General features: G+C 36.6%; 1 protein-coding gene and 1 long non-coding RNA gene across 2 annotated transcripts; both read left to right on the top strand.

Annotated features, from left to right (window-relative positions):
- The first annotated feature begins 236 nt into the window (after positions 1–236).
- LOC133533582 (protein THEM6-like) lies at positions 237–6,819 on the top strand. The gene is made up of 3 exons (XM_061872584.1): positions 237–485; positions 4,266–4,480; positions 5,625–6,819. The coding sequence occupies exons 1-3, from the start codon at positions 344–346 to the stop codon at positions 5,853–5,855; spliced, it is 588 nt and encodes a 195-aa protein (XP_061728568.1). The 5' UTR covers positions 237–343; the 3' UTR covers positions 5,856–6,819.
- A 1-nt stretch (position 6,820) lies between these two features.
- LOC133533583 (uncharacterized) lies at positions 6,821–8,509 on the top strand. The gene is made up of 2 exons (XR_009801901.1): positions 6,821–7,863; positions 7,929–8,509. It is a non-coding gene; the product is annotated as an uncharacterized LOC133533583 (long non-coding RNA).
- The last annotated feature ends 6,136 nt before the right edge of the window (positions 8,510–14,645 follow it).

The raw sequence follows: 14,645 nt of genomic DNA, 5'->3' as shown, positions 1-14,645 counted from the left end.
CTATTATACCTCTATGGGCCCGAACCACGGTCGTGGGTCGGTTCGACCGTGTGTTAATGATATTATTTAGATTTATATTGAGTTTATACAATTCTAATAAAAGCAATTATTTCTTGCATTTTATCAAATGCCAAATACAAGTGTGAGTCCATACATAGAAAAAAAAAAAATACAAGTGTGAATCACGATTAGTGAGTATTATATTCTTTGATCACGATTCGCGCCACATCCGCGCAGACGACCTTGAGGCTTCACCCGTCAGCTGTTAAAATTGCTAGTGTCAAGATATGCGTCGCGCGGCAAGCTTGTGTGAATTCTAAATCATATTCATTAACCTAGCAAGATGTATAGCGTAATTATAACAATTATTGTTATTTTGCTTCTGGTTTGGGATGTGGGATATTATCTCAGAGCTTATTTAGTCGTTTTCTTTGGGAGACTGTTTCAAAGAAGATTCAAGATCAATGAAACCACAGTGCTGTACGGTAAGTATTTGAAATATTGATAAAATATTCATGTTTTAAAATGATAACTGATGTTTTATAAACTTTTTCTCAATCTTCATTCCACAGTCTACGAAGCATTGATAGAAACAAGCGGGTTTTTTTAGGTTACGTTAAGAGATAGCTACACAATTTAATGTACTTCATAAAATAATCTCACACCGGAAAGTTTTAGTTTCAGTATGTACAAAAACATAGAAGCCATATTCTCTATAAATTAGTTTACTAGGTAAACCAAGAACAATTATGGTAAACATTCTACACGGTACTATTGATTTTTCGCACTCAAGGTTCGCCAGAAGAATTGCGACTGCATTGTACTTATTAGTATGTATCATCCTTAGACAAACTATTTGTGGAATCGCTTGCATTTTTACGAGTTGTTAACACTATGATGTAATAGAGTATGTTATCATTATAATTATCAGTATGAAGGTTATTCCGCGCATGCGATTTGCGGCACGCCGGTCTTTCTTTACCATAGGTATTCCGTGGGTATTCCTGAGTCACGAAGCTGGTAAACTCTGATAGAGTAGGTATTTGCTCGGCAAGGCGTACATGAATGTCACAGTATAAAGTTTGAAAACTAGTTAAGGTTTTGTTCGTTTTGGAACTCTGTTAAAAATATCGGTTGAAGTTGCAAACCTGAACTCATTTGAAGGAGGTAAGAGATTTGCCACTTTAACTAACAATTCTTAAAGTGGCAACTGAACTCCACAATAACAAATCAATTGATACCTATTTATCAAAATCACCTCAGCAGTTTTGACGCTATGCTAGAATTCACTTACACGGCTCAAACATATCCACCTGCAAACAGGCGCAGGCGCCGTAGTCGGGTAAATAGTGATAAACCAAATGAATATGTATTTTGAAACAGCGGGTTCAAGGTCATCAAACATCGAAAGGCTTAGTATAGTCTCTCGCTATAAGATAGCTTATTAAGCGAAGATCCAGACCTCATACTGCAGTAATAACAACTCATACAGCAGTAATTTCTGACGATCACAATATAGATTCATATAAATTGATATGAATGTAATTTGTAATGCAATAGTATGTTGTGTAATAAATAAATCTGAATCTGAATCATTATACAAACTCGGCAATCTCCCTTGCGTGCAGTCGATGGGTCTATGAGCAGTACGAACAACAAGACTGATTGATGCACGCAGTGCGTGTAGGTACACTTGCTTTCGGAATATCTGAAGCGACCAAGATGCTCAGAAATATCACCATAAACATGAACTCTATCGCCTTAATAAAGTTTCTACTACTATCATTATAACGATAGAGTGCACTTTTAAATATTTTAGCACTGTACTGCAACTCCGTCGAGATTCTAGTTAGCAGCACTATCAGATACTAACAGAATTGTGTCATAAAAACCATTCCTTCGAAACCCAATTTCACTTCTGACCCACGTACATCGTCTAGTAGCAATTAGAACAACGCCATCAGTTTAAGGAATTATAAAAAAAAAAACATCCGTCGAAATGTTAGCTTTTATGGAAAATTTAAGTAAAGTTAACTGTAAGAATATTTAAGTATATGAAATAAAGCGCAAGTTCCTTCAACTTTGGTAGGTGAGCGTAAAGTAGATAGACATCTGAAGCGAAACGTAAATCGTAATTAAATATTAAGGACTGTTAATCACCATTAAATGTCGATGATTTTATAATGTTTGTAACATAATAGATATATCGCGGTAACCAAAATAAAAGCGTCAGTAATGGCGTCTAAATTACGTTCCTTAACAAAAAAAGGACTTTTTGAATGATGAGATGAGTAACAATCTAAGTTTAGTAATAAGTGCCAGTCTTTATTATTTCCTTCACGAAAATTTCTTAACGAGTGTACAGACGTACAAAAAATAATAATATACAGTTGTATAATGGTAAGTTACTTTGGTGAACGATCTTTGACCGAGGCTTTTCACTTGTTTATCTTTAGGTCAAAGTCCACTCTTGAGTTGTTTCTATGTAAATAGCCAGTTATCGTCATTGCCAGGAGAGGTATTTATGGAAGGAGTCTGTCAAGCCAATTCCGCCAGTAGAAAAAAGGGGCAACAAAGGGTTATTGTCCCATAGAAAATTAGAATTTTCGCCTTTTTCTACAGACAAAGTTGTTTGACAGAGTATAGTTATCATTTAGCAAGGAGCTCTTAAATTCATGACGACATTTTCCAGTTGTTCAAACGTGTTCACAATATTTAGCAGACTTACGAGTAGATATTAGTGACCAAATGGCTCCAGGAATAAATTAAAGCGGAAGTGTTTTCAAGCATATGGAGTTGAATGGAAGACTTTGCGTGAATTAAGCACTTACGTTAGGTACTAGCCGATTGTGAAACGGCCATGAAGTTATAATTCTAATCTTTTACTTATAAATTTTAGTTACTCAAATAGGGGAGATTCTCAATTCGATATTTTATTTTTCTCCTTGAAGGTTATTGTGATTAGACATAATGTCAAGAAGGCCTAAAGGTCGGTAAACCAAGGCTTACGAGGCGTATGTGAGTTTTTGCACGACCAATTGCGGCTTTTTTAGTTAATAGATAAAAACATTGTAGGTTTTATATATTATACATAAAAAAAATTGAAATAGAGGTGTGTTGTCACAAAAAAACTTAGTAGTTACGTAAATATACTGTCATCTTTCGACACATAATTAAAACTTTTAGAACGTCATTTGACTTTGATCCTTATTATTTCACTGATATGTGTTCAATTTGTTAATATCTAAAAGTGGCGCCATCTTGCCGGACACTACCTAAAGGTTATGGCGCCATCGCTCGAAACGATGCTGCTATAACTTTGGCCTATGATCTATTAGATGGCGCCACTTTTTGATATTTGACAAATTGAACACATATCAGTGAAAGAATAAGGATCATAGTCAAATGGCGCTCTAAAAGTTTTAATCATGTGTCGAAAGATGGCAATAAATTTACGTCGCTACAAAGTTTTCTTTGACAATACACCTCTGTTTCAAATTCTCTTTGGTATTAGGTACGCTTAGTACTTAGAACGATCAAATCAACATTTGTGGTTCTGGCTCTTATTCCTTTAACTGCTGAGCTGATCTCTACTGCTATTAGCTCATATAAAAATATGCCAAGATCTAGTCCTCGCACCTATCTGATATCGATTAATCGTGTTCCTACTGTACTGTAATTGAAATCAAAATTAAGTTGATTACCTATCCATCTTACCTATTATTCAATGTGTCGTCTGAATTTGATTAGGCTCTATCTACCTACTCTGATTTTGCACAGATGCGGTTTGTATCAAAAACGCTTGGGCAAATTCGCTTGAGTTGGTTGCGGTCTTTCTTGTCGACATTTACACTGTAATGGGAACAATATATAGGCTAGAGAAATAAACAATATAATCTTCAAACTACTCCTTCCAATCATTTCCTATTACAGAGCTTCTTGGTCATACATAATAGAAATTCGGTTTTCGTTCTACTACCTAATTCTGATATTTGGCGTACTGTATATAAGTACTATTCACTGTATATAAGTCTAATAGTACTAAGCATTTTACTTGTATTCTCATTAAGGAAGAGCGGTGTCTCTTGATTCAGGTGCTGCATATCGACCGAACTATATCGACTTATGAGTTTCACTAGTCGTTATACGTCTGCGGGAAGTCCCCGCACGTTTTATATCGACCAATGAAATTGAGCCATTTAGCTTTTAAGTTAATTAATATATATATATATATATATATTTTATATTGAAACCATTCCTTCTAGGCATCTGTACCACCCGTGACGTGGACATCTTCTTCACGCATATGAACAACGCGCGCTACCTCCGAGTACTAGACTTCTCCCGCATCCACTTCTACGACCGCACCGGCCTCTACGAGAAGCTCGCGGCGGTCAAAGGCGCGGCCCTAATGGGCGCTAGTACTATTCGCTACAGGAGGCCGCTTGATATATTTAGCCTTTACAAAATAGAGACCAAGGTGAGTTTTTAGCCCAGATCCTGAAATATCGAGGTCTAGTGACAATCGTTGACAGAAAACGCCAAGCGAAAGTGAGTCAATGTACGAAAATGATCACGTGACTATCTTGTTGTCTATAAAGCAAGCTTTGGTCTGGCATTGGCATTTTGGTTGGCATGCTAATTATTTCCCGAGTCCACTACATTGAGAAGCTCGCGGCGGGCAAAGAGGGGCTAATGGGTGCTAGCCCTAGTATATATGCTACAGAAGGCCGCTTGACATATTCAGCCTTTATAAAATCGAGACCAAGGTGAGATTTTAGCCCTAATCTTGAAATAACAGGTCTATAAAGCAAGCTTTTGTAAGGAGCAATGTACAATACTCAGTAATCTCAGTATGTTGGAGTGCTAATTATCTCCCGAGTCCACTTCTACGAGATGCTCACGGCGGTCAAAGGCGCTACATTGATGGGTGCTAGTACTGTCCGCTACAGAAGGCCACTTGACATATTCAGCGTTTATTAAATCCAAACCAAGTGACGTGAGATTTCACAAATACTTGAATATCAGGTCTATAGAGCAAGCGAATTGTAGGTACATTTCTCAGCTTTCAGAGCGCTGAATGTCTTCCAGATCTGCTTCTACGACCTTCTACGACATTCTATGTCAAATCTGAATTATGTTCAGCCTCATTTTGACATCAGAGTCATTTACATCTACATAATAGATGCGTTTTTGACTCCGCCTCCTCGTCACATAATATTTACCTAATACATAGTATCAATGGACAATGACATCACAAAAAATAATAAAGAAGGGAATTATGCATATTTAATAGGTCGTCGGATGAGTAACCTCTAAGTAACTCCCATAATTAACAATGCACCGGTTACCTACGATCGAATTTACTTTCAGTAACGGTTACGTTGTAGGCGTTTAAAATATCAATACGTTTCTTCTTGCAGCAGTAGGTATTTCCTATCGATATATTTTTTTTTCATTTCATTGGCCTGTCGAAAAATGCTAGGGACTATTAAAAACAAACATAAAGTAACTAGGTTATATGACTCTTAAAGACAAAAATCTAAAAGAGCTTCCATTGATCTATTCAAATCAGCCTACCAAACATTTGTGTATACTAAAGACAACCTTTAATAAACTTACAGATGTTATGCTGGGACGAAAAGACGATCTTCCTCGAGCACAAGTTCATCACGTTGAAGGACAACTTCGTGCGCGCCATAGTTCTCTCACGGACGCACATAGTGGGCCTCGACTTGCCGACGGCTATGGCGGACGTTCCCGAAGCACACAACATGAAAACCTTTCCAGAGGAGGTGGTCCAGTGGCAGCAGTGCTTGGAGACTGCGAGCGCTAGGTTAAGGAAGAAGGATTAGAGTAGGTAGGTAATGCTAAAGACTGATGCATTTATTGTCCTGAATTGAGTTTAGGCTTGGTCACCTTTTTTGACAGGGAGTTGCGGTACGCCGGATGGAAGTTAATAATTCTGCGACTGATAACATATGATCAGCTAATCTCTTATAGAGCGACGATTAAATAAAAAAATATCCGGCCCTGAAAAGGCGGCATTAATAGAAGGAATTTATGCTTATTGAATTGTAATTGCTCGGCAGAATACTTGATATTGTTTATGTGTGATTAATTGATTACTTAATGTGTAAAATAGTCATTCCCTCCCCAAATTCCCAATATATCACCGTCTTACATATTGCGAGGAAAAGCCTTTGTCTAGCAATTGAAGTCAAATACAAGCTAGTAGATCGAGGAAAGCAACTGTTGATTTGTTTGTATTTATCTTTAAGCTAAGATAATACTGCTACTTAAGAAAAAGAAAAGCATTAGAAAAGGAACATTAGTTGTTACCGTGCCTACTTTGAATATCTACACAGGTGCAGATTGGACATTTGCCAAAAAAAATCTTGTTCGAATTTAAAAGTCGGAGGCTTTGGTCGATGCTTTTTTTTATTACCAAATGTTGTAATTATTGTTGAACCAATGAGATTGGGAACTAGAAAGTCAGTGCGATAACGAACAAAAAACGTGTTAAATATGTGAGTTACTGATTCGGGACTTTAATCGGAGATTAGAATACCGAAGTTGACGGGCCCACATTTCACACGTGATTGATTTATTGCTCTATTGTCAAATATATGAGTAATCAAAATTTAAAAATATTATCTTTATTCGAAATTCGTTTAAGTGCATTTCGCCATCAACTAAAATAATACATAATTATATGTATTGGATTTGGTGAAAGAGATTCTGGCTGAATTGCCTGAAATCTATATAGCTAAGTATTCGTTTTGAATACTTTTACATCGAAATCTGATACATGGAGGCCAATTCTAGACCAATAGTGGGACCGGATTTTTGCCCTATAAGTTTCGATAATTCTAAAGAGTGAAAAGTGATGTTTATCTGGTATGGGACATATTTTTAAGCATATTTGTAATATATGAAGAAAATTTAGAACGAGCGTTAGATATAAATAAGGTATTTATGTATTTTTATTGATGAATTTTGAATATTGAATTAAAGTACAAAATTTAAGCATCGTCTTTTATAATATGTATGACGCTTTATGCTATCAAATTTTTAGAAAAAAATTCAACGTGCTACTTTGTCAAACTCAAATTAGCTTATTATTTTGTCAATATTGAATTAAAGTTTGAAAAATCCACAATATCATATCTAAATTCTTAAGTTAATAGGCAAGGCAAAAAATTAGAAGAATAGGATATGTGCTTTACAATTAATATGCGTTTTTTGTCCTGTAAGATCTAATATTGAATTAAAGTCCGTAGAGATAAGTCTATTACTATAAAATAATATATGCAGCCATTTTATGGAAAGGTAGAAATATCTGTGTGTAGCTTGCATTGTAATAGTAAAATCAACTTAAAAAGGCGCGAAATTCATAACCACGCCGCGCTGGTCCGTCAACATGTCGGCTCGGCGCGCGGGAGCCTATCGTAGCCGACCTAGTGAGCGATAGATACCTCGCCCCGCCCGCGCTCCCCGCTCAGCTTCGCAAGCGCTGTTTGTCTTTTCTTTCAAATCATTCATTTGTTTGTTTATCGTGCACATAACTTAGATGCGGACATTACATGAATTTAATTATAGAATAAAAGTTATTATGACTTCAAAATGAGTGAAAAATGTTTGATATGTGTACTGTACTGTACTGACTTAGTAACAGAGAAAAAACGAGGAATTGAGCAGTTAATAACTGCGAGCAAATAATCTCTCTTGGTGATGGGAAAGTTAAATATTTCTACGGGAAGGAGGAACTACGTTTCCATAAAAAGTGTAGATTATACATTGAGTCGAAGGCTATACCGGCGTACAAAAGACTAATGGAGGTGGCATCAGAGGGCTTACCGCGTACCACGTTCGACGTGTTGCCTCCCTGTCATACTTACGTACGAATTTACAAGTGCGACAGAGAGGTAACACGTCGAACGTGGTTCGCGATAGGCCCTCAAATGTACAGCCAAGTGACGATGATGAAAATTACATTTTCAAAACTTTTGTCTTTTGTTACCATTGTGTTAGCCGCCTGTACTTACTTTCAACATAAATATTAGTAGTTTATGTTACTGCTACATAATAAAATGCATTAAAATACACGAGTGTGGGCTTAGGAAACGAACGAAGTGAGTTTCTTAAAAAGATCACACGAGTGTTTTAATGCCTAATTATCTTATACCTTTAAACGAGCAATTCTTGTATATATATATATTTCCGGGATCTCGGAAACGGCTCTAACGATTTTGCTGAAATTTGGTATATGGGGGTTTTGGGGGTAAACAATCGATCTAGATTAGTCTTATGTTTGGGAAAACGCGTGTTTTCTAGTTTTCATGCGTTTTTCTTTCGACGCAGAATATGGTCGCTAATTTCGTGTTGCCGGCCACTGTCCGTCTGGTCCAGCGGGTTAAGACGCGGACTGCTAAACGAGTGTTACGGGTTCGAATCTCGCCTGGTGACTAACTTTTGTTTTTTTTTATATGTTCAATTTTATATATAATTTTTTAATTTTTATTGTTTTAGACAAGTTTAATTTAGTAAAAGAATGTAGTTAAGATTATCACCTATACACCACCATATTACAATAAATAGTTAGTTATAACCGAGCAAAGCTCGGTCGCCCAGGTACTGTATAGTTATTGCAGGTAGTTCGCAATCACATTTTTAGCACAGGCATTATAAGAGAGGTATGGGCATTGCAAATGTCATCTGGCTCTGTGTGGTAGGGCACAGCACAGCGGATGTCATTCCAGATCTAGAGCAGAACCCAACTGGGGAAGTACCTCCACCTTACAGAAAATCGCAGCCAAATAACACTAGACCCTACTCATAGTGTTGTGTTCCTGCCGGTGAGTAAGGTTGCCAGAGCTCAACGAGGGGTGGGAGGGTGTTAGGGTCGGCAACGCGCATGTAACTCCTCTGGAGTTGCAGGCGTACATAGGCTACGGATACTGCTTACCATCAGGCAGGCCGTATGCTTGTTTGCCACCGACGTAGTATAAAAATAAATAAAAAAAAACACACAATTAAAATATTTCATACGACATGTGCTAATTATTTGTCTCAGTGTAAACAAAAATATATCATAATTATGATATCAATTTTCAAATTCAACTTGGCGGACATGTTTTATAACTTATTTTAAGAAATTATGAGTAGTTTAAGACTTTAAAAAGCAAGAAATTGTTTCTTGCTTCTGTTTGTATATGTATCATGTAGTATTTGATGTTTTCATTATTTTTGAAAGTCCTCAGGGTGCCGATTACGAAAATGACATCCATTATGGAACCCAAGATGGCGGACATTCATTTTTCTTAAAAATCGGTATGGGTGTCATCTCCGAGGTTCTTCGAGGTTCCGATTACGAAAATGACGTCCATTTTGCAATCCAAGATGGCGAACATTATTTTTTCTTAAAAATCGATATGGGTGTCATCTCCGAGGTTCCTCGGGGATCCGATTACGAAAATGACGTTCATTTTGAAATCCTAGATGGCGGAAATTATTTTTTCTTAAGTCGATATGGGTGTCATATCCGAGGTTCCTCGGGATTCCGATTACGAAAATGACGTCTATTTTGAAATCCAAGATGGCGGACATTAATTTTTCTTAAAAATCGATATGGGTGTCATCTCCGAGGTTCCTCGGGGTTCCGATTACGAAAATGACGTTCATTTTGAAATCCAAGATGGCGGACATTAATTTTTCTTAAAAATTGATATGGGTGTCATCTCCGAGGTTCCTCGGGGATCCGATTACGAAAATGACGTTCATTTTGAAATCCAAGATGGCGGAAATTATTTTTTCTTAAAAGTCGATATGGGTGTCATATCCGAGGTTCCTCAGGATTCCGATTACGAAAATGACGTCTATTTTGAAATCCAAGATGGCGGACATTAATTTTTCTTAAAAATCGATATGGGTGTCATCTCCGAGGTTCCTCGGGGTTCCAATTACAAAAATGACGTCAATTTTGGCGGTTCTTGTTGGTGCAGATTTCAAAAATAGAGACCATTTTAGAATTAAAGGTGGTTGATATCACGGCTACACACATCGACACCCATTTCAAAAAGTAGCGTCCGCCATATTTATTTTCAAAATAGATGCCATTTTTGAAATCCACACCCCTAAAAACCCAGAAAACAACACCCATGACGACTTTTTCAAAAAAGTGACGTCCGCCATCTTTATTTCCAAAATGGACGTCATTTGTAAAATTAGTACACATACATCATACAACATGAAAACTAAAAACATTTCCATCCTCTTTTGGGCAGTTGTGTAAGTCTGTGATAACCCTAGGTAGGTACGGAGACCTTGAGCGGTGTCGGCATTTACGCAAACATCAAAGGCGTCGGCCCACTGTTACTTTTTACACTGTGCTTTTAGTGTGTAAACGAAAACGTCACATGATATATCAAAAGAAAAGTTATTTTATCTTATACCTTTAAACGAGCAATTCTTGTATATATATATATATATAATTATATTTCTGTGATCTCGGAAACGGCTCTAACGATTTCGCTGAAATTTGGTATATAGGGGTTTTGGGGGGTATACAATCTATCTAGATTAGTCTTATGTTTGGGAAAACGCGTGTTTTCGAGTTTTCATGCGTTTTTCTTTCGACGCAGAATATGGTCACTAATTTCGTGTTGCCGGCCACTGTCCGTCTGGTCCAGCGGGTTAAGACGCGGACTGCTAAACTAGTGTTACGGGTTCGAATCTCGCCCGGTGACTAACTTTTGTTTTTTTTATATGTTCAAGTTTATATATAATTTTTTAATTTTTATTGTTTTACACAAGTTTAATTTAGTAAAAAAAAAGACCTATGTAATAAGAGAAATCGACAATAGATGGCGTTACTCTGTGACAAGTGCTGTAAGGTTAAAATCGATTGTAAATAATGATAATTGTCAGTTCACATTTTACTTTTTAAGTTTATGTACATTATCACCACCATATTACAATAAATAGTTATAACCGAGCAAAGCTCGGTCGCCCAGGTACTATATTACTAACTGTACCAGGTTGCCTTTTTAACAAGTTGGTCCAGTCGATGGTTGCCTACATTTTATATAAAAATCGGTTAATCTAGGCGACCATTAACTGGACCAACTTTTTTAATACGGCAACTTTCAAATAAGCTTTCATTTGATATATCATACGATGAAATAACAAACAAAAAAACTATCCGTACGCAATCTTACAAGGCAACCTACTTGAAATGTATCACTGTGAATTTTGTCTTACATTTATTTCTTATCAGAAATAAATAACATGAGGGTGCACATACCTTATAACGTATCTCTATATAACTATCGGTTATCAATATTAGCATTAGCGGTTAACAACAACATTCCCCTTAAAACAAATAACTATCGCGAGGAAAATACCAAGTCCAAACATCTGAAAAAAATCGGGAAAGAAAAGCTGCAACTGGCTTTTAAAATGGTACAAGGAAGGGTGGTCATCTGTATGAGAATGTGTTTTTTTTGTCTCTATTTGACCCAATGGTTGACTGGTAGAGAATGCCTTTTGGCATTAAGTCCGCCATTTGTGTTTTTTTTTGTTTGTGCAATAAAGTTTAAATAAATAAATAATATTCATGTAACGCGATAACGAATTCTACGTGAACGAAACCGCGGGCAATACCTATTATAGTAACAACAAAATAACAATTTTCTATTGCTATTAATTTAAAACACGCTTTAGGATTTTTTTGATGGACCGTAGACGCAGTCAAGGGCACCCCGCTCCCCACTACCGTTGTTCGCTGCCTCCTGCCACAGCGCGCGGCGCGCGCAAACTTGCCGCGCGTTTGAAACGTAACGTATTTATATAAGCAAGGAATGCATACATATCAGTAATGAGTGTCGCCGTAATTTTATATTTCTAAATTTTTGTTTAGTAACTGAGATCATTGTTGATGATCGATTATTATTAACTCTACAAACTTTAATTCAATATTAGCTATACTGCTTAACCTGAAATCAATATCTAGACAAGCACATTGTCTACATGTCTAACTTTTTACTAGAATACTAAGTTGATCGATAATATCGTAATTTTGCAATATCAGCAACTCTAATTCTATATTTACAAAATAACTCGTGTTTTTACGTTTACCAGAAAGCAGCTGTTCCAGATTTCTAAAAACTGAAAATTGTACATAAATTGAAGTGTTATTCGATATGCTAAAGTTTTCTGTAACTTTAATTCTATATTTACTTAGTTATTAGCAAAAATTAAAATATTTAAATATAACCGAAAGCTCAACCTTAAAATTTCTAACTTTTTCCCAAAGTATTATTTAACATACTCCCAATGACATATCAAAAAAGAAAAAACTTTAATATTATCGAAACCCATTTTTGTTCAACCGCTGGTCTATTCGAACTTAAACTGACATCAGAATGATATCTAAATGATGTAATTAGTTATCATGCGTCTTGTTCGTGCCAATACATGTACGGACAAGTACGAGCAAAGTTTACGATAACTTAATTACGTTTTGGATGCCATTTTTGATGTCAGTGTACGTTCGAATTGGCCTGATGGTAAATCATGATATCGGTCTCACTCCCTTAAGTAATTCATTATTCATAGTAACAGACCAGCTAAGCTGCCTGCGATTTTGATAGCCCAGCCGGTCCAAAAACTTAGCTTGGTTGACTCTAATCCCTGTTCCTGCTGGAACAATTACCTCTCACGTAGATATTAAGCAGCAGGTATATTGTGGTTTTGACCAAAAGTTACTTAAGACTCGCTTGGAGCCGTTTAAACTTGGGAATAGACGGGCTACTTTAGCACTTACATTATCTTGCCTTTGAATGGATCTCAGTGTTATCTCAGGAAACGTAATTCTGTATGACGGAGAACGCATATATGCGTTGCTGGCAGTGAATGTGAAAAACGTGGAATATTATTTGTAAGAAGGAGGAGCATTAGCTAATACAGAACATTAGGTTGTTGCTATTTTTTGAAATTGAGGGGAGATTTAAATCTTCTTGGGACAGAGGTGTAGGGTTAGAGCCGGTGTAGCTTTATTTGACGTTCATAAGCGCATTGTAACATGCCTACTTGAATAATAAACTATCTTTATCTTTTTGACATGAACGTTTCTAAGCTTTTGATGATTATTGCTTGAAAACACGAATTAGGTTATCTAAATTGCAAAATCGCAATAGTTTAATATTCCACTTTCCGTAGTAAGTGAGAGTTCCATACTTACTTTAGTACCTCAGAATGAATATTTACTCAAGCCTTGTGATTTTTCTTATTAAAATCACTTAACAAGCTGTAAGATTTAAAATGTACATCCGAGCCAGTTACTTAAAATTAAAGGCGAATTTTTTAGAGGTACAAATACTAAAGAAAAAAATGATGTTTTTAAGCGTACATATCTGATTTTGTTACGCTGTACACTTTTTTTACCAATATTTTTACGCAGTACGCCTTTGTATCACAAATATACCTACTTCGAGTAATTATTTTATTATTGCGTCTTAATATTTAGTCATTTTAATTATAGCCTTAACTTATTATCTTAGAATTACAATAAGTATGTACTCAAAGTACCTGCTTATGCTTTGATTTAGAGTAGATAGTTAGGGGACGTATTCCAATGTGTTATTAGGTACGATTAAATCTGTAGGACTGTTTCGTCTATAAATGATTTGTATGAATAACTGAGTGCAAGGTGCACTCAGTTCTTCATACAGCAGATATAGAACTGAACTACATTAAACTTATAAGACTTCTTAATTCAGTCATTAAGGGGCTTAAAGTAAGATTGGGCTACATGCATGAACAATATTTTATATTTTTCGTTAAATAAACACGTCCAACTACAGAAAATTAATGCAAATATGCGAAATCCGTATTTGCGGTAGTGGTTAGCCCCGTTTGTCGCTCCGAGCTTTGTATATCCAGTTGGCTTGACCCGGTCTTACATTCATAAGTAATGGAATCGGAGGTCTACTAAAATCGTGTATGCCGGCGGGGAGGGAGGAACTGGTGGGCGTGGCTTAAGCTGGATCCAGACGAGTGTAACGCGTACGATTACGTGTAATATAGCGTCAAAGTGTTCACTGTTCGCCTTTGTGGTTGCGCTAAAAAGTGACAGTCTATGGATCGGGCACGAGCGTTACATGTAATGCTCGCAGTGCCGTTCATACGCAGAATTCCTGTTACATTACACCATGGATTACATTACACGTTACGCCCGTCTGGATTCGCCTTTAGGAATAGGTATCCGCAGCCTTAGTAGGCCCAATTTCCTTATGTTATAACGAGAGAAATGTAACTATATAGCCCATTGAAAGCGTTCTAAATAAGGGTAAGGGTTGCAATAAATCTGCTCGTATTTTATTCGAGTATGTTAATACCTAGTCACAAAATGCTCTTCTTAAATTCGAGTTTCTGACTTTGAAAGCCTACCGGGTCATTGTCAACTACCTGAAAAACATTTTTTTTTTCAATTTTCCCAAGAAAAGACTTATGTTACGGCAAAAGTCACTAAGGAAAGTTTAAATTTGCATGTAGGTATTGACTCTTGACTTGAGTTGAGGCACAGTCCGTGCTGCGCGCTTTTTGTATGGTCATTTTCCGCCGCGGTGCGCGTGCCACATGAT

This window comes from Cydia pomonella, unplaced genomic scaffold (genome assembly GCF_033807575.1).
Source record: "Cydia pomonella isolate Wapato2018A unplaced genomic scaffold, ilCydPomo1 PGA_scaffold_183, whole genome shotgun sequence".
Lineage (NCBI taxonomy): Eukaryota > Metazoa > Arthropoda > Insecta > Lepidoptera > Tortricidae > Cydia > Cydia pomonella.
The sequence above is the reverse complement of the archived record's forward strand: the minus strand, read 5'-3'. Positions and strand labels throughout refer to the sequence as shown.